This window comes from Dendropsophus ebraccatus, chromosome 2 (genome assembly GCF_027789765.1).
Source record: "Dendropsophus ebraccatus isolate aDenEbr1 chromosome 2, aDenEbr1.pat, whole genome shotgun sequence".
NCBI classification, from domain to species: domain Eukaryota; kingdom Metazoa; phylum Chordata; class Amphibia; order Anura; family Hylidae; genus Dendropsophus; species Dendropsophus ebraccatus.
In genome coordinates, this window is record NC_091455.1 from 46860667 (window position 1) to 46880409 (window position 19743).

General features: G+C 42.1%; 1 protein-coding gene across 4 annotated transcripts in view; it reads left to right on the forward strand.

Annotated features, from left to right (window-relative positions):
* STAU2 (staufen double-stranded RNA binding protein 2) overlaps positions 1 to 19743 on the forward strand; it is a 228741-nt gene that overhangs the window by 73243 nt on the left and 135755 nt on the right. For all 4 annotated transcript variants that reach the window (XM_069957463.1, XM_069957465.1, XM_069957464.1 and 1 more), the window contains 3 exons: positions 6430 to 6589; positions 8476 to 8580; positions 18482 to 18694. In XM_069957463.1, coding sequence (XP_069813564.1) covers positions 6430 to 6589; positions 8476 to 8580; positions 18482 to 18694 — 478 coding nt within the window. The remainder of the gene's footprint in view (positions 1 to 6429; positions 6590 to 8475; positions 8581 to 18481; positions 18695 to 19743) is intronic.

Sequence of the window (19743 nt, forward strand, 5' to 3'; positions counted from 1 at the left end):
TAAACCATCTTGGAAGCAGGGGACCAGAAAAGAAATGCAACAGGACTTGTGAGACTGAAGTAGGTAAGTATAGGTTTAGGAGACTCTAAAATTCAGTCTGTAGGATAATTTAAAGGGGTGGTCCATCAATATAATACATTTTACATATGGATGTAAAGGAGAAGACTACTGCTTCATGAGCCAAAATGCAGAGCAGCTACTAACGGCATCCCACTGGTCCCAGTGTGAGAATTTATTACATTGTCACCCATTGATTACTTGATCATTAACACAGCTTCATTCTAATGAAGGCCTTGTGCTTACGATTCCTCCAAACTCAATGGTTCCAGTTAGACAAAAACGATTTTTTGTTTTCTCTGTTTAACGGTAAACTATCGCGAATGAGCGCTTTGGCACATGACCTGAAATCGTTCACCATAATACACAGAATGATAGTTATTAGTTACAATACTAATTACAATAGTTTTACACACTATACTCATGATACCAAGAAAAGATGTGTATGTAGACCAAAAGATTTGTGCGTGATTAACAATGATTTTATAGACTGTTCAAAAGATGCGATTAATGACACACAGACAAATTTTCGTTGGTCGTTTGATTGTAGCCTGCATACACACATGAATTATCTCTAAATTTACCAGTTTTCATACCTTATTCTACATCATATCTCATGGTGCTTGTTCAAGTAAAAAGTGATCTTTTATCACTTGCAGATTGTGCTAAGTGGGTGGGGCTTCATGACAACTGTGCTGCTTAGCGCCGCCCACAACACCACCATAGGCCCTGCCTCTCTGTAACGTCATTGGAACTTAGGCCCCGCTCCCTCGCCTGACCATTGGAACAGAGAGGTCTAGGCCCCACCCCCTCTACATCGGCCCATTCCAATGGATGTCGAGGGTGCGGGGCCTATGTGCTGATGACATATGATGGCGTTGTGGGCGGGGCTAAGTGGTGCAGCTGCCGTGAAGCCTTGCCCACTTAGCACAATCTGCAATTGATAAAAGATCACTTTTTACTTGAACAAGCACCATGACGTACCATGATGTAAAATAAGGTATGAAAACTGGTAAATTTACCCATTACACCTGTGTAGAGAAGTCCGAATGCAAAAAAGGGATGACAGTGTCACTTTAAATTCAAATGCTATAATGATTTTTCATGCAATAATCTTTCCATGTTATAGGGCCCTTTAAATATACATGCTTAGCCAAGAGCCCTCCCTTTTCCTTTTCTGCAAAACACCTCTGGCAGTGGCTTATCTTTCATAGGCACAAGGAATGAGACATGTTGAAATGCAACCTTCAGTCCTTCTTGCTCCTGACATCTGCTAAGAAACGTTTTTTGGACCTATGATGTCACATTCATATCAGATTGTGCTAGGACTCCTGCATTGATATACCGAGTAAATTTGTCTCATAGCGCATATTTCTCTAGCACGTCTCTAAGATGCATTGAGTCATCAGTACATAGTCACCAGGGTGGTCTTCATATATCATAATTTGTAGACTCAGATCTCTCCTTAGACAGCATCGCATTTGAAAGAAACCAAATGGACCACATCTGAGATGCACATTATCCCAACCTATGTTGCAGATTAAGAAAATTGAACATACAAGAAATTGGAACCAGCTCCACTATTGTAAGTTTCCCCTCTCTCTCGTGTAAGGTGGAGTCTGTAAACTGCAAGGCTACATATACAAATATCGATTAAAAAAAAACCCAATAACGTCGGTTTGGGAGACCATGCCAAGACATTCTTGTACATTTTTAAGATAGATCGCAAACTAATACAGGTTTGCCATAGTGACGGGAAAATTTGTTGCTCATTATGTTTCTACTGAAGCATGATGTCATATATAAGAGCACGCTGAAACAATCTGCTGCTTTATTAATTGCACTCCAAAAAAATGGACCCCTGAGGGCCCCTCTTCCCAACCAGCATTGTGTCTAATTCTAGATCAGAGAGATAAATACCCGTCTGGAAATCAAATACTAGTGCAATAGTCCTTACGTGATAACAGAACCATTACTCACCACTGCTCCAGGAATGCACATTTGGTTGTGTTACACTTGGACAGTTATCTTGTACTTACTACGATGAATGACTTTACATCAGATTTTGATGTTGTGCAGTAGTGTAAAATATTCTTCAGGGATCTCCAGAATCCAATAAATTTAATTTTTGTTTATTTTATTCTTGTTGTCCATTTAGAGAGATTTTTTTTTTTCCTTTTTGTTTCTTCTCTGGGAAACTTGACAACAATATTTGTTAGGCCAGATGGGTAATACTTACTTTTTTTTTGTATGTTGGTTTTACAAGCTGTTTATATAGTGTTGATAAATTCTGTTGATATATTCTGCGTACAGAGAAAGCTCTTACAGAAGACGTCATCTTCAGGCACCCACATATATACTCGAAGGCCAATTTCATAGCAGGACTTTTATGCCAAGCATTTTGGAGTAATGGAAAGACTAAAAGTTTCTATACCCATGGGATAGGTGTTGGCCAACAGTTATCTCCTAATCCCTCCATACACTTGAAAGTTCATGTGTTTTGGAAGGGGAGAGGAGGGCTAAGCTGATCTCCAAAAGAACAAAGGCATCAGGCAGTTGAAATCTAACATGCCCGATCCCAGTAAATTGGCAGGTTTGACTGTCTTTTCTTCCTTATGTTCTTAAAACTTTTAAAGGGGTTTACCCCTATGTAAAGGATAGCAGAAAACTAGCAGGTTACTAGCTGCCCCTGTGTCTTGCCGACCCGTTCCCTGATGTCACCCCCCTGCAGCTCGGGTGACATCAGGGAACGAGTCGGCAAGACACAGGGGTGGCGGTGAGCTCTGCAGTCCCTGGCAGGGTATGTGAACTGCAGTGCTGGGGCATTGGCGGTGGCAGGGGGTGCTGGTGATGAGGATAGCCCTGGTACTACTCCCCCATCATCTGCTCCTACTATAAGCAAGTGATGGGTGGAGTAGTACAGTATATATATGTCCTACTGCACCAAGCAGGGAGGGAGGGGGGAGATAGTTAGATGCACAGGCACCTCTCTCCCTCCCTGCTCGATGCCCTCCAAATGTATCACAGTGTGTTTGATAGATAAGCTTATAGGGTGCGTTTGGTGAGAATGGATTCTTTAAGTTTATAGGGGTCTGGGTCACAAACACCTCTATCATATTTCTACACTGCCATGTTGTATGGTAAGGCAATGTTCCCACACAGTATTTTTGATCAGTGTGGGAACATAGCCTTTCTGTGCGTTCAATCCACTCCTGTTTTGGTTGCAATATACTGACCAAAATACTGAGCAAATAAACTGTGTGGGAACATTGCCTTATCATAAAACATGGCAGTGTAGAAATATGATAGAGGTGTTTGCGACCCAGACCCCTATAAACGTAAAGAATCCTTTCTCACCAAACGCACACTATAAGCCTAAAAGTTGATGATGCACATGCTGCTACATGTGGACTTGACCATGTTAAATATTAGCCTAGAAAAGATACTTATAAAGCATAAGCCATGCGTTGAGTAAATCATAGCCATATGTTCTTTGAGAACTGCTAATTTATTGAATGTTGGTTAAGCCGGGATGAAGCTCACGTTATCCTAGTATGGCAGGTCTTTCAGATCACTTTTATTTGAGGTATTCCAGAAAACTCCCGGTGCCCTTCCAGACAGATCTTCCTTTCAGATTAGCTGATGGGTATTTTTCCAGATACAGTAAGTATTTTATAAATGTATAATGCCAGCTGTCTTACTATTTATATTTCAAATGCCTTACAGAAAAGGTCTACACATACTACTTCAGCTAAAAATTTTTACAAAAGTGTAACAAAAGTGAAAGAATTTACTCTGATAGCGAGTCCCACTGGGGACAGGGATCATTGTGAGTGATGCTGCAGAATATGTTGATGCTACATAAATAAAGTCATTACTACCAATATTTTTTTTACTTTAAAACCACTGCACAGAACAAGTGGAACAAAACAAACTTAAAAAAGCAGTTCACAAAAAATAATATTGAACTGGTGTGTACCTGTAATTCTAGACGAAAAATGATTATAGTGCCCCACTGTGCACAATAATAACTTTTCTTAATTTCTTTAATTGGTCCATGCAACCTCCAATAATACCCATAGCCCAAGTGAGACTCATTGCTGTAAGGCGCAGGAGGCATGGAGACACAGCAAGGTGTTCTGTCACCTAATGCATAGCTATGAGTGGCTGGTAGCATGGCCCAGTGCACCTGTTCATAAGCTGATTAGGAAATAAAAGCGGAAAACATCTGAGAGCCCTGTATAGAGGGTTCAGAAGCCACATTTATGGCTTTCAGGCCAAGTGAGTGTTTATCTGCCCTTCTTTTTAGACAAATTTCAAAGGCAGGCAGCAAAAAGAGAGAGGCGCTGCAGGCCTAGGGCACGAACACTTTAGGCTCTGCCTCATTGACACTGCGTCTCCAAATTAAGAGTTTGTGGTGCTGTCCATTACTATTTGGACCCCGAGACCGCCGAATAGAATGACTGCAGCAATGTAAAGGTACCAGCGGTTTGGGGGTGGCTGGGGGAGCCTACAGATTTGCTTTAGTTCAGGAGTGAGGGGAATGCTGATGGTCTTTGAAAAGATCCAGTGTGTCTTCTGTTTTTTTGTTTTGTTTTGTTTTCTTTTATTTATTTTTTTTGAGCGTTGAGAAGTTACTAACAAACTTTTATGTTTAAAAATGCAGCACCTCTTCCTATTGGCGGATTGGGGTCCTCTTGCTGAGTCCACTAGAGACATTTATATCCATTACTTTCATTGTCTGCAGTGTTTGGTTTCTAGTGCGCCTCCTGATTTTATTTTTTTTTTTGTTTGATTTATTTTCTAGCTGTAGAGTTTTGGATCCTTGTAATAATGCTAGCAGATGTGGGAGTGAGGTAAATGGTTTTCTTGATGTCAGTCGGACAAGACCACATGTGTAGACTTATCTCTGTAATGAAATGCTGTGGGATATATTATTGTTACATTATAAACAGAAGAGCATTGTAAGAATTTGAATAAATCTTTTTTGGCTTTCTGTAATGTGGTAGATGATTTTATTTGTCTACAAAAAAAATGGAAAATGAAAAGCAAAGGATGTTTTCCCTCATTTTAGCTTACAGTTATAGATCTCAGTTAAGTTTTTATTGTTTTTTTTTACATAAATTGTACCAAAAACACATTGTCATACAGGATCAATAAAACTTATCTTACTGTCCTGGATGAAGAACATATTTATCTATACAAAAAAAGGAAAAATAGTCCAAACTAGTACTTTGATAATAGCTCAAAGAGATACTACTTAAATTTAAATTACTTAAAAAAAAAAAAAAAAAAGTTTGTCTTCCAGGAATTGAAGTTTTGTTTCCATTCTGACACAGTGCTCTCTGCTGCCACCTCTGTCAGTGACAGGAGCTGTCCAGTGCAGTAGCAAAAACCTATAGAAAACCTTTTCCTGGAAAGAACACACAACTTCCTGCTGGATATACAGCAGCTGATAAGTACAGGAAGGCTTGAGATTTTTTTAATAGTAGTAAAATTTACAGTTTACCCCTTTAAGTTTAACAATTTGTATACTTCACGTTATTTTTAGTAGTTTGTGGTAATGCATTCCCCAACATGTCTTGTGAGCGTCACTTTTCTGACATTTAAATCCACTGTATAGCCATGCTGTAAAATAAATGTCACTGTTGTGAAACCATAGCTTTGTGTGTACTGTGTTATTATTGAGTTTGATGTACAAGCTGTATGTAGTAAAGTCCCCCTAGTGGTGACAGGATTGGGAGCAATTTCCATCCTCCTCCCTGCAAGGAATACAGGTAAATGTTTTGGCTGCTCTCTTGCAGATGAGATCCTGACTATACTGTAAAGGGCCCTATTCCACCGGATGATTGTCGTTCAGATTTTCGTTAAATCATTTGACTCTAAACGATAATTGTTCAGTTGAAATGCAGTTAACGATTAACGACCGAACGAGAAATCGTTGATCGCTTTATAAGATCTGGACCTATTTTTATCGTTGCTCATTCGCAAAACGTTTGCATATCGTTCGCATTGAATAAGACGTTGTTCGGTCGTTCGCAGTAGATACAAACGCAATAGCGAAGAAAAAACGATCGCAAATACGATCATAAGTAACGATTATCGTTCCATGGAAATGAGTGAACGTTTTCAGGTCTTTCGCAATAGCGGTCGTTTGAGATCGTTAACGATTATGCGAAAGATAATCGTCCGGTGGAATAGGGCCCTAACTGTGCAGACTGTACCTACTAACAGCCATTGTATTGATGGTGATAACAGGAAAGTTTCACCAGGTATAGATCTGTATGTTTTTCACTTAGTTATAACACCAGCTTCAAAAAAACAGATCTGTGTTTCTCCAAGTAAAATTATTTTCTTCTTTATGTATCATAGGTACCTGTGCCCAATGCTTAAGACTTTTTATGTTCAATTAACTGTGGGAAACAGTGAGTTTTTTGGTGAAGGAAAAACTCGGCAGGCTGCAAGACACAACGCAGCCCTGAAAGCTTTGCATGCACTGAAGAACGAACCTATCCCAGAGAGGTCCTCAGTGGTAAGTCCATTGTGTTCATTGTGTAAGTCTATTGTTCTTCTCCACTGCTGTGGTGGACACAGCTAACTATACCAGTCAGGCCTTTAAACTTTTTTTCACCCCTGAAGCTCAGTGTTGTTAACTTTAACAAGATGACAGGCAGCCCATAAATGGCATTTTATATATATATTTACCTATAGGAGCCTCAACTGCACCCAGCAGGAACACTTTTTTTTTTTGGTGGAGTGTGGCTCTAAGTATCTCAATTACATAAGAACATTAATCAAAAGTAACTAGTCCCAAGTCTAGCTTATTGTGAGTTCTCTAGAAATCCAGTCAAAATAAACTTTGACATTGTTATGTGAGAACTTGTGATTGAAGGGCTTGGCCACTTTGTGTTAAGATTGTTCAGCGTACAGTATTAGTACCTGTACTTACTGCACTTACTAACAGCAGCTTCCTGTGTACCTCATAGAGCAAAAAATTTTACCCCCTCCTCCAGGCTGTGCAGCCCTACTCTGTGGTGAGTCTGTCCATAAGATGGCCGACATGGAGGAGCATGTGACCATGCCTGCCCTCTGTTACCGCCATAGGCATATACAGGCTCAATGAAGGATATAGAGGGCGGGGCAAGGTCACATGCTTCTCCATGCTCTGCCATTTTATGGACATAATCACCGCAAAGCAGGACAGCACAACCTGGAGGAGCTCTGAGGTTCACAGAGAGCTGCTGTCAGTAAGTGCTGTGAGTTCACTTACTAATACTGAACACAAAGCAGTTTTACTATAAAGTGGCCAACCCTTTTAAGCCTTTGACTAATTTGCATAAAAGTTGATCTGTAAAGGTCGTACAGATAGGTTGTCTATGTTTTGCAGGGGTGGACACAGACTGCATAGGGCCCCTGTGCAAAAAAATGTGCCCCTGCCCACCCACAGTAATAATGCCTCTACTATGCACCCCCACCCCCCATAGTAAAATTGTCCTCTACTATGTACAGCTTCCCCCTACCATAGTAATGATGACTCCTGCTGTGTACAGCCGCCCACCCACAGTAATAATGCCTCCTGCTGTATACACCCCCCACCCGTAGTAATAATGACTCCTGCTGTATACACCCTCCACCCACAGTAATAATGCCTCCTGCTGTATACACCCCCCACCCGTAGTAATAATGACTCCTGCTGTATACACCCTCCACCCACAGTAATAATGCCTCCTGCTGTATACACCCCCACCCATAGTAATAATGCCTCCTGCTGTATACACCCCCCACCCATAGTAATAATGCCTCCTGCTGTATACACCCCCACCCATAGTAATAATGTCTCCTGCTGTATACACCCCCCACCCATATTAATGATAACTTCCATGCTGTGCTCCAACATAAACAATCACATCATACTCTCCTATTCCTGGCAGGGAGCAGCTCCTCTACATCTTCTGGGCTCCAGTCTGTCAAGCATGGGGAAGGATCCTTCAGTAGGCACGTTGACATGCCATTGCGCCTGATGGAGAGATTGCGCCCCGGCTTGTTAAGACAATGAATAGAACAGTGGGACACCAACAGGTCCTACTACTCTATTCTGTACCTTATATTCAGCCGCCTCACCCTACAGTGAGCGGGCTCAGCATTACAAGTGGCGGAGCACCCCTAGAAGCTTAAAGGGGACATTCCCAATAGAGTGCTGTGACACTAAGCCAGTGTGGGCTCCTCTCTGGGCCCCTATGCAGCCAAACCAACTATACATGCGGTAGGGGATTATTGGGGATTATTTGTCATTGGATGCATGCAAGAAGTGGTGACAAGCAGCTACTAGGGGTCATTGTAAGGGCCGCTTTGGGGTAGGTGAGTTTCACCAGCAGTAGAACATAGAAAACCTGTTTGTTTTTTCTTTCACATGTGTAGAACGGAGAGGCTCGAGGCCCTGATGAAGATAAAGATGCCAACAAGTCAGAAATCAGTTTGGTGTTTGAGATCTCACTGAAGCGTAACCTGCCTCTTAGCTTTGAGGTAAGAGCTCGGTTATATGTCTGTCCTCAGAGTCGTCGGCTTTTGATGGGAGCTGTGACATTCTCTGTCAGCGTCTTGGCAATGTCTTCCATACGTAAAGATGCTTTATGTCCCCTGTTGTGGAGGAGATTCCCTAACCTACTTTCTAAAATATAGTAACCCTGCAAAGGATAGGGCAATAAACCTCTGTGTAGCCATTACCTTTTAAGATATAAAGTGAATGGTAATGTGTTAGAATTTATATATACATTAAATGTATATGGCTTTCTGTCAAGACTCATTGATTTTTTTTATTAGTATGCATATACCATGATGCAACTGTCAATGGAAGTTGCCCTGTTATGAAGCAATGATTCAGTATGTGCCATCAGCATAAGAGGAGCAGCCGCTCATAAAACATTCCTGACAAAGAATTGCTTTCTTGAAGTTATTGAATTGACAGCCATAACTGAGACCTGACACTCAGACTACAACTGGTTTACCTTTTAGGGATCCATTCACACAGTCGTCACTGTTATTCCGTTCTATCGGAAATGGAAGCATCGATGCAGATGCAAATAGTCCTGACCGCATGATTGTCACACCATTTGTTAGGGTCTATGTAATAAGTAAGACGGATACGTTCGCTTCATGTAAGCCATTGTTGTGCCTGTCACTGTGTTGAGAAATGTCGAGGAGGGGTTTAAGGAAGAAATATGTTGTTATTGACTGACTGACAGGTTATGTAATATTACTAAGTTATTTACCTGAGTTACAAGAACAGAGGTTCTCGCTATAGCTTTTATCTTTTTTCTTTTTTATTGTGAAGGGAATATATTAGATAATGCCGGAGGCGTCTTTTGTTCGTTTTCTTCTGTGGTTTCTCTTTTCAAGCAGGCAGTATGCAGGAAGCCTAGAGGCAAGATGACATGGCTGTTTCTCATCTCATCTATAAAAATTTGATCATGGTTTAATAATGTTTTAAAGAAACTGTCCGCCCCCATCCCCGCTGCTCCCTCTGTGTTATTTTGCAGTCACGGCTGGGTTCTGCTGACACCCTGCTCCTCAGCTCTGAGATTGCCCGAATGGGCAGTGGGACTCCTTTCACAAGCTTTTATAATGGAATCCACAACACCGTTAGATCCCACAATATTACACTACATTTTTTTTCCACCTAAAGGGGCACACCTCATCTCAGAGGCTCTTATCACATATGAGAACAGAGTCCTAAGACATGAATTATTACATGAACAATCCGGCAATTGTGGGGCCCTCCCAACACGATAGAGTTATTTACATTGCGTGTCAGGCCATCTAATATGACCCTTTCAGCAGTTTATGGTTTTTCTGCTTAATAAACTAAATATATCTATATACCTTAAAGGACAAAGTAGAGTTCGGAGACAGCATCCGTATAGTGAAAAAAAGCGTTACTTTATTTTGCCATTTGCATATAAAAAGACGACGTTTCGGCTCTCAACAGCCCTGAGCCTTTCTCAAGTCGACTTGAGAAAGGCTCAGGACTGTTGAGAGCCGAAACGTCGTCTTTTTATATGCAAATGGCAAAATAAAGTAACGCTTTTTTTCACTATACGGATGCTGTCTCCGAACTCTACTTTGTGCTAAATTGCGAATCAGGTGGTGGCCGACCTGTGGGGACTGTGCATCTAAAGTGGAGATTCCGCTGTTCCTACCGGTGGAGAATATATACCTGGGGGCTAGGTTCACACTATGTAACTGTGCGGCTGTATTTTTTATGCGGCTGTAAATGTGCGGATGAAACTCCGGCCGTGGGAAAAAATAGACATGCGGCTCAAAACATACGGTCATTTACTTGGAAATCTGGTTCAACTAAAAATAACAAATAAAATCTTAAGAAAGTGATGCAAACACCTCTGGATGCATCTGGGAAAGCAGGGAACACAGTTTACATGAATTGCTATTACCGGGGTTTGCGATCCTCTGCACTAATGCCGATGTCTCTCATGGTTAATCTATTAAAATAATAAAACACATTTTCGTTGTAATAAAGTGCCTTTCGTTGTTCACTAATTAAATTTAAACGAATCCATCATTTTGCAATTAAATATACTGTTAAAATAAATAGATATATAAATAAATGTATATTTATATATATATTTATATTTTGACAGTATATTTAATTGCACAATGATGGATTCGTTAGAATTAAATTATTGACCAACGAAACTGAATTTATTTCATCGAAAATGTGTTTTATTAATTAAATATTAATTAGTACAGGAAGCTCCATAAGCTGTTAATTCATATTGCCGGCAAAAGAGCATTCTGTACTAATCATCACTTTACTTTAATGAAAACATCAAATGTTTCTTCTAATTATGTTGTGACAATAACATTATTAGAAAAAACATTTAGAATTATATGTGCGCTCAGCTGATTGGCTGATCGGCTGAGCGCACATATAATGAGCCGGTCCGCAGCACAGTGACTTCATTGTGCTGCGGACTAGCGAAGAGGACACATCGGGGTGAGTATAGAGCTCTCCCCACCCCCTCCCCAGCACTGCACCCCTCCCAGCAAGGAAGGGGGGTCACTTAACCCCTTCCTTGCTGGGACGGGTGCAGTCTGACATCAGTCTGGCCCCCAAGGGGTTAAGGGGGATGCGATATCATCCTCCCTTAACCCCTTGGGGGCCAGACTGTAAGCAGCGATCTGTAAAGATGCTGCATACTGTAAGGTGCACAACACCGCTCACAATGATGGGTGTTGTGCTCCTGTTTGTGTGTTTTTTGTGTGTTTCTCCCTTTTTGTTTTTCAGATATCGGTATCCTGTGGATTACGTCGGATTCCGTGGACTACGTCGATGACCAGCGTGTTTTTAATGTTTTTTTTTTATAAAATGGTCAATGAGGGGTGTGGGGGTGTTTTTATTTGAATAAAAAAATTTTTTAACTTGTGTCTTGTCTTTATTTCTTTACTTTATAGACTTAGTAGTGGAAGCCGTCTAATAGACGGAATCCATTACTAAGTTGGGGCCTAGTGTTAGCCGGTATAAAATGGCTAACACTAACCCCCCATTATTACCCCAGTACCCAATGCCACCAGGGGTACTGGGAAGAGCCGGGTGCCAGTGGTCCCGGAGCGTCAAAATTGGCGCTCCTGGACCGGGCGGCAGCAGGCTGGTAAGATTTAGGCTGGGGACGGCCTAAACCAATGGCTCTTCCCACCCTGGTGTTACCAGGCTGCTGTCGTTTGGTTTTTAACCCGGCTGGTTATAAAAATAGGGGGGACCCTATGCGTTTTTTTTTAAATTATTTATTTATTTAAAAAAAAACGCATAGGGTCCCCCCTATTTTTATAACCAGCCGGGTTAAAAACCAAACGACAGCAGCCTGGTAACACCAGGGTGGGAAGAGCCATTGGTTTAGGCCCTCCCCAGCCTAAATCTTACCAGCCTGCTGCCGCCCGGTCCAGGAGCGCCAATTTTGACGCTCTGGCACCCGGCTCTTCCCAGTACCCCTGGTGGCATTGGGTACTGGGGTAATAATAGGGGGTTAGTGTTAGCCATTTTATACCGGCCAACACTAGGCCCCAACTTAGTAATGGATTCCGTCTATTAGACGGCTTCCACTACTAAGTCTATAAAGTAAAGAAATAAAGACAAAACACAAGTTAAATTTTTTTTTATTCAAATAAAAACACCCCCACACCCCTCATTGACCATTTTATTAAAAAAAACCATTAAAATAACGCTGGTCATCGACGTAGTCCACGGAATCCGACGTAATCCACAGGATACCGATATCTGAAAAACAAAAAGGGAGAAACACACAAAAAACACACAAACAGGAGCACAACACCCATCATTGTGAGCGGTGTTGTGCACCTTACAGTATGCAGCATCTTTACAGATCGCTGCTTACAGTCTGGCCCCCAAGGGGTTAAGGGAGGATGTATTGCATCCCCCTTAACCCCTTGGGGGCCAGACTGATGTCAGACTGCACCCATCCCAGCAAGGAAGGGGTTAAGTGACCCCCCTTCCTTGCTGGGAGGGGTGCAGTGCTGGGGAGGGGGTGGGGAGAGCTCTATACTCACCCCGATGTGTCCTCTTCGCTGGTCCGCAGCACAATGAAGTCACTGTGCTGCGGACCGGCTCATTATATGTGCGCTCAGCCGATCAGCCAATCAGCTGAGCGCACATATAATTCTAAATGTTTCTTCTAATAATGCTATTGTGATAACATAATTAGAAGAAACATTTGATGTTTTCATTAAAGTGATGATTAGTACAGAATGCTCTTTTGCCAGCAATATGAATTAACGGCTTATGGAGTTTCCTGTACTAATTAATATTTAATTAATAAAACACATTTTCGATTAAATAAATTCAGTTTCGTTGGTCAATAATTTAATTCTAACGAATCCATCATTGTGCAATTAAATATACTGTCAAAAAATAAATATATATATAAATATACATTTATTTATATATCTATTTATTTTAACAGTATATTTAATTGCCAAATGATGGATTCGTTAGAATTAAATTATTGACCAACGAAAGGGACTTTATTACAAAGAAAATGTGTTTTATTAATTTAATATATTAACTATTAGAGGCATCGGCATTCGGCATCATTGCCGGCTATTTTTGAAGTACTCCGTACGGACCGCCTGTCAATCCTCGGCCGCATGTCCAGCCGCAAACAATGGTCTTGTTCATTTTTTACGGGTCCATTTACGATCGGGCCGTAGATTCATACATAGTGTGCACTGTGCAGCCGTATATCCTATACTTTCCAGCGTACGCATGAACCACCAAAAATACCGCCGCACAATTACAGCCGCAAATACAGCCGCACAGTTACATAGTCTGAACCTGGCCTAAAGGGGTATTCAGAATGCAGAATGCAAAAGTAAGCAATTTTGAAAATGCATTGCATTAGCAAAATTGCTTAGTTTTCACTTTTTGGCCCCTTTTCCTCTCCCTATAGTTGATAACTTATTGCCTAAGTTCCCGACCATCGTTCTGTGGTCGGGACCTTAATGAGTGGTGGGTATAATCCCCAGCTTTTATGTCTCCCACTCAGATCCCAGATGGCTTCAGGCCTTGTAAATTGTCCCTGGGGTTATCTCGGATCAGCTTGGCACTGCTGCGTCCTGTCCTCAACCCTTCCCTGGCAAAGAGGGTGTTGAGTGGAATCTAGGAGATGAGAAATGCCCTTTAAAGGGGAACTAGATTTGGCTAACCTGCTGATAGCTCCCTAGTGGATATGGTACTGCCGCCTCTCAGCTCCGTTTCAGCCTTAGCCCTGCCCCTGTATGCCGAGCCGCCCTCACCAATGATCATCACTGGAGGGGCCATCTAGAGACAGGATGTATTGGTGTTCCGGGGAGGGGGTGGGGTGTGATAGCCCTGCCCTCAGTGCTGCTGGCAGAGGATTTCAGAATGAACAGCACGGTAACAGCGCAGATAATGAAGGTAACGGACATACCTCCATCCTCAGCGCCCCGTGCCCACTAGAGAATTATTAGCTGGTTAAAATCGTCTAACCTGCTTATAGTTCCCCTTTAATCTATGTATCCATTGTGTGCATTAGGTAATAGTTATAGAAGCCATTAGCATACACACTGTATATATAATTTATATGGTATCAGTATCTGATACTGATACTTTGAATGCAGAGATATAACACAAAAGGAACATGGTTCCAATCATGTACATACTTACACTACATACAAAACTTATAATAGAAAGATTGATGGCGATTTCTGGCACCTCATCCGGATAGCGGATGACACTATAGGTACATAGTATTTACCTGCGCTTGTCCTTGTATCTCTTTACTTTTTGTAGCAGCAGTGCAAGAAAGTAAAGAGTTGTTTATTCACTTCAATGGAAGATAGTCTATCAATTTTTATATGCCATGTGAGTATTTTTAGTGTGTTTGCTGGGGAAGCTGTAGTGGCCATGGGCTGATATTTGTCAAGGGGGAAGAAATCTAACTTGCTGATGGCTCCCTAATGGGCACAGGGGCTGAGGATGTAGGAATGTCTGTTACCTTCCATCCGCTTGACCCCCATCTGCATCGGCATCATTTGTCGTGGAGTTTGGCGGGTTGTGTCGACATAAGTGTAAAGTGTTTGGGGGGCTTTAGGGTAGCACATATTTCTGTGGGTGTGCGCACTGTGCAGTACCCACATTCCAGACCATCCAGTGGGGCATACTATCCAATATCTTATTTGTGTCATGCTCCCTGTAAACCTCTTTTTGAAGGCATACAGAGGTATACTATGGACAACATAAGAATTCAGGTTAAGAAAGGTATTTTCATACAACTTGCATCAGGATATAAGGAAATTCATTAGGTTATTAAATGTTCAAGTGAAATGGAGGCGGCCAGACTTGTCTGCAATTCAGATGATTTATGATGAAGTTTTACAGTAAATCATTCGCCATTAATGAGGTCACTGATGATATCCTGGTATAAACCACCTTGTATTATATCTATAGGCGCAAAACTTGCCAAGATTCATCTTCCAGGCCAATGGCCAATTCTGAATTATGCCATAAGGATAAGTAATCAGGGCAAAGTTACAGATCACACCTATTTGGATAACAGAATGTGTTCTCAAGAGGACCTGCATCTTTTGCAGACTCAGAAGTTGTAACCTTGAAGTGGGAATTATTGTATTAATTGTTACTGATAGAAATATGTTTGAGACTGAATTTGCTATGTTAAAGGGACACTCCGCAATATAAAAAAAAAGTTATATTACTTTGTACTATAAAGTAATTGAAATAAATGTACACCTTTTTATTTATTCTGCAGTAGTAAGGGGTGGCACGGACCTCTTCTGTCATGAATGTTTGTGTCGGGAACTGCAGGGCTGCCGTTTCTGCACGTCACTCCTATGTACTGTATGTTAGAATATACAGTACCTGGGGGGGAAGCTGCCTGTCGCTATCGTTGCGTGCGGCACTGTTCGCTGTCTACAGGCTGTCGCTTAAATTTCCTGCTGAATTACAGCAGGAAAAACGTAAGAAACGAGGCACAAAAATCTATTTAGACCTTGTCCATGGCTTTTGGCAGTGCAGACACCTTTGCAGCACAGTGACCCATATCCACTTTAGACCAGTTTTATCCTCAAAGGATGGAGGCTCTTATGGCAGATTGTGATGCTTCACGAGATTTATAAAATTATTATTTTGTACTTTAAGGAGGTCCTTCATCCAAATTATTTCTTAATTGTTACACAGCTCTAGTTTCTGTGTTGTGTGGAAAGCTCCCTTACTAGATTTTGCAATCAACATTTTGTTCTTTTTGTCTCAATTTTCTTGTTTAATAGTTTAATGAGAAGGCAGCGTCTTTTGTATCTCTGCCATGCAGATTATCGGGATATGTTTGTTTACAAACTGTGGCACCCCATGAAAGTCTTCAGTGTTTTTACTCACATGCTTTGTCTTATAGTAATGGCCTTGAGGGCATAATGTGTACTTACCATTTTCCTGGAATCTTTTTCTATCTACGATAGAAGAATATGATGACTTGTCTGACTGTCTACATTTTTCTTGACTTTTACTGACGTGATGCTGTGACATTTTCTGAGAAGAGTGGGCAGAGTAATGCTTTCCTGCTACCTGCGCTCTTATCAGGCCACATGTGAAGGGGATTCACACAGGCACATTCCCACATAGTGATCATCACCTTCTCTTCATGTAATCCAGTCTCATTCTTTCTCAGCTACCGGACCTATTCTAGCCTCCAGGTTGTGGCTGTGAATTGTAACCACCTTGTGGAATGAATGAGTTGCATTTTTCAATGGTACCATGTCACCCATGGGGATAAAAACCTTCCCCGCCTTTCTTTTTTTTTCTTTTCTTTTGATGCACTGTATAAATATAATTCCTCACCCACTCTTGTGGGTGAAATTTTTGAAAGCATAAAAAGTTCCCGTTCCGGTGATAGTATAACAAGAACGTCGGGCATTTATGTAGAAAATGTCTCAATAACTTGTTAAGTGTCCTTGAGCATCAGTTACAGCTTTACGATGACGTCTCATGGTGTTCACAAGTGGACTTATTGTCTGCTGAGGCATGGCATCCCACTCTTCTTGAAGGGCGGCCCTCAGGTCATTGAGGATTTGGAGTAGGGTGTTACAAGCCTCTGCATGACGATCCCATAGGTTTTCCATGGGATTCTGGTCTGGAGAAAGGTGCAGGCTGCTCCATGTGAGGTCCCACAGTCTCCAGCAACCATTCCCTAATGAAATGAGCTAGAGCGTTGTCCTCTATAAAGATATTAGGTGTTGTTCATGCAGAAACACACTGAATGGATTAATGATGTTATTCATGTAGTATGGTGGTGTCACTGTACCATTCACATTGTGAAGGGCAGATCTGTATTGACTAGACTCACCTGCTGACACTGTAACACTACCTCCACCACTAGACTCACCTGCCGACACTGTAACACTACCACCACTAGGCACACCTGCCGACACTGTACCCCACCACCACTAGACTCACCTGCCGACACTGTAACACCACCACCACTAGATTCTCACCTCCTGACACTGTAACACCACCACCACTAGACACACCTGCCGACACTGTAACACCACCACCACTAGATTCTCACCTCCTGACACTGTAACACTACCACCACTAGGCACACCTGCCGACACTGTACCCCACCACCACTAGACTCACCTGCCGACACTGTAACACCACCACCACTAGACTCACCTGCCGACACTGTAACACTACCACCACTAGGCACACCTGCCGACACTGTAACACCACCACCACTAGATTCTCACCTCCTGACACTGTAACACCACCACCACTAGACACACCTGCCGACACTGTAACACCACCACCACTAGATTCTCACCTCCTGACACTGTAACACCACCACCACTAGACACACCTGCCGACACTATAACACCACCACCACTAGATTCTCACCTCCTGACACTGTAACACCACCACCACCACTAGATACACCTGCCGACACTGTACCCCACCACCACTAGATACACCTGCCGACACTGTACCCCACCACCACTAGATACACCTGCCGACACTGTACCCCACCACCACTAGACACACCTGCCGACACTGTACCCCACCACCACTAGACTCACCTGCCGACACTGTAACACCAGCGTATAGAGCGCTAAGCATCAGCCACTGTTGCCTTTGGTGGTGATGAATGCTCTTCCTGAGAAATTTGAGCAATGAAATTGCTTTCTTCAAGCATTGATAGCATCCATATCCATTGACAATCTGCAGTAAACTCTGTCTGTAACAATTGCAGGAGTGTCTGTGTTTGTAACAGAATTAATAGCAGAAGGAGATTGATCACATTTGAACTCGCCATTAATGGTTATCCCTGAGGCATGACTGTGTAACTAATTAACAATTTAATATTTTGGCTTATAAAAAAAACCTTTTTTTTGGATTATCTTAAAGGAAACCTGTCAGCCAGGTCAGCTCCGCCAAACCCACCCCACCCCCGGACTGGGCAAGGCATACATACCGACTCCTGCGCTTCCCTTTCCTGATAAAACTTTATGGTGGTGTTAAAATCTGTTCGGTGGATATTCTCAGCTTGCCTTGAACCGGCACCCATAGCCATTCTTATAGAAGGTTATTGGCTGAACACTATCAGTATATGGTGGAACAGATATAACTTGAATGGTCTGACTGCAGTGACACAGGCTGTGTTGTTGCTTGCTACTTTTCCACAGAAATGGGTTTATGAATTTTTTAAGAAATGGCATGCCCTGTCTTTATGCAGTGCAGAGTACACGGACTTACCTTGCTATGTACATTTTATAGGATGGGCAAATTCTGTTAAAGTTAAGTTAAAACGACACCAATATCCTGATGTACAAGAAATTTATCATTATAGCTTTGCTTTCTTTCCTCCAGGTGACCAAGGAAAGTGGACCTCCACACATGAAGAGTTTTGTTACAAAGGTAACAGTGGGCGAGTTCACTGCTGAAGGTGAGGGGAACAGTAAGAAGCTGGCAAAGAGACGGGCAGCTGCCGCTGTACTGCAGGAACTGAGAAAACTCCCTCCTCTCCCTGTGATTGAGAAACCAAGGCTTTACATAAAAAGACGCCCCAAAACCATAATTAAGGTAATAACAATTAGGTAATGTGATTAATTTGCATATGACTTTTCGGAAAAATACACTCACAGAGACCACATTATTCCAATAGTTTTTTTTTCTTAACTCTTCATGAACACAAAAGAGTAAATGAAAAAATACAGTACGTGGGTGGGTGCATCTGATAAAGGGAACATACAAAAGTAAATTATACTGACATTTGCGTACATTTAAGCATCAAATATGGTCATTGATTGTAAGGAGAATATTTAATACAAACAAAATAAGAGTACAAGAACTCCATGTGGCCGAGAGAGCATAGATATTAAAGTGACTCTGTACCCACAATCTGTCCCCCCCAAACCACTTGTACCTTCGGATAGCTGCTTTTAATCCAAGACCTGTCCTGGGGTCCGTTCGGCAGGGGATGCAGTTATTCTCCTAAAAACAACTTTTGATCCGGCAGCGCTGTGTCTAACGTCCGGGACTTACATTTGTATATGCATTAGGCTGGCACCACCTCTCCGTCCTTCCTCCCCACCCTCCTCATCATTAGGAATGATCCAGGAACATTTACTGCTGTTTGAGCTTTGCACAGGTGTCTTAAGCCCATGTTCATTATGCACACAGGTGGGGAATAGGAAGCAATCTGCCTGGAGCATTCCTAATGATGAGGAGGGTGGGAAGGAATGACAGAGAGGTGGTGCCAGCCTAATGCATATACAAATGTAAGCCCCAGCCGTTAGACACAGGATTAGGATTAAAAGTTGTTTTTAGGACAATAACTGCATCACCTGCCGAACGGACCCCAGGACAGATCTTGGATTAAAAGCCTCTATTCGAAGGTACAAGCGGTTTGGGGGGGTCAGATTGTGGGTACAGAGTCGCTTTAATAATGTATTTGTAATTTACCAAGTGTGCCTTTAAAGAGAAGCAGTGAGCACAATTGTGCCGATATGGCTCCCAGCAGCACAGTATACAGTAGATCTACTGTGCAGCTTGCCGAGGCTACAAACTGCGTCTGCGGCGGTAGCTTTACAGCAGGAAAAAGTAGTTTTTATTCCAGCACGTGAGGTTGG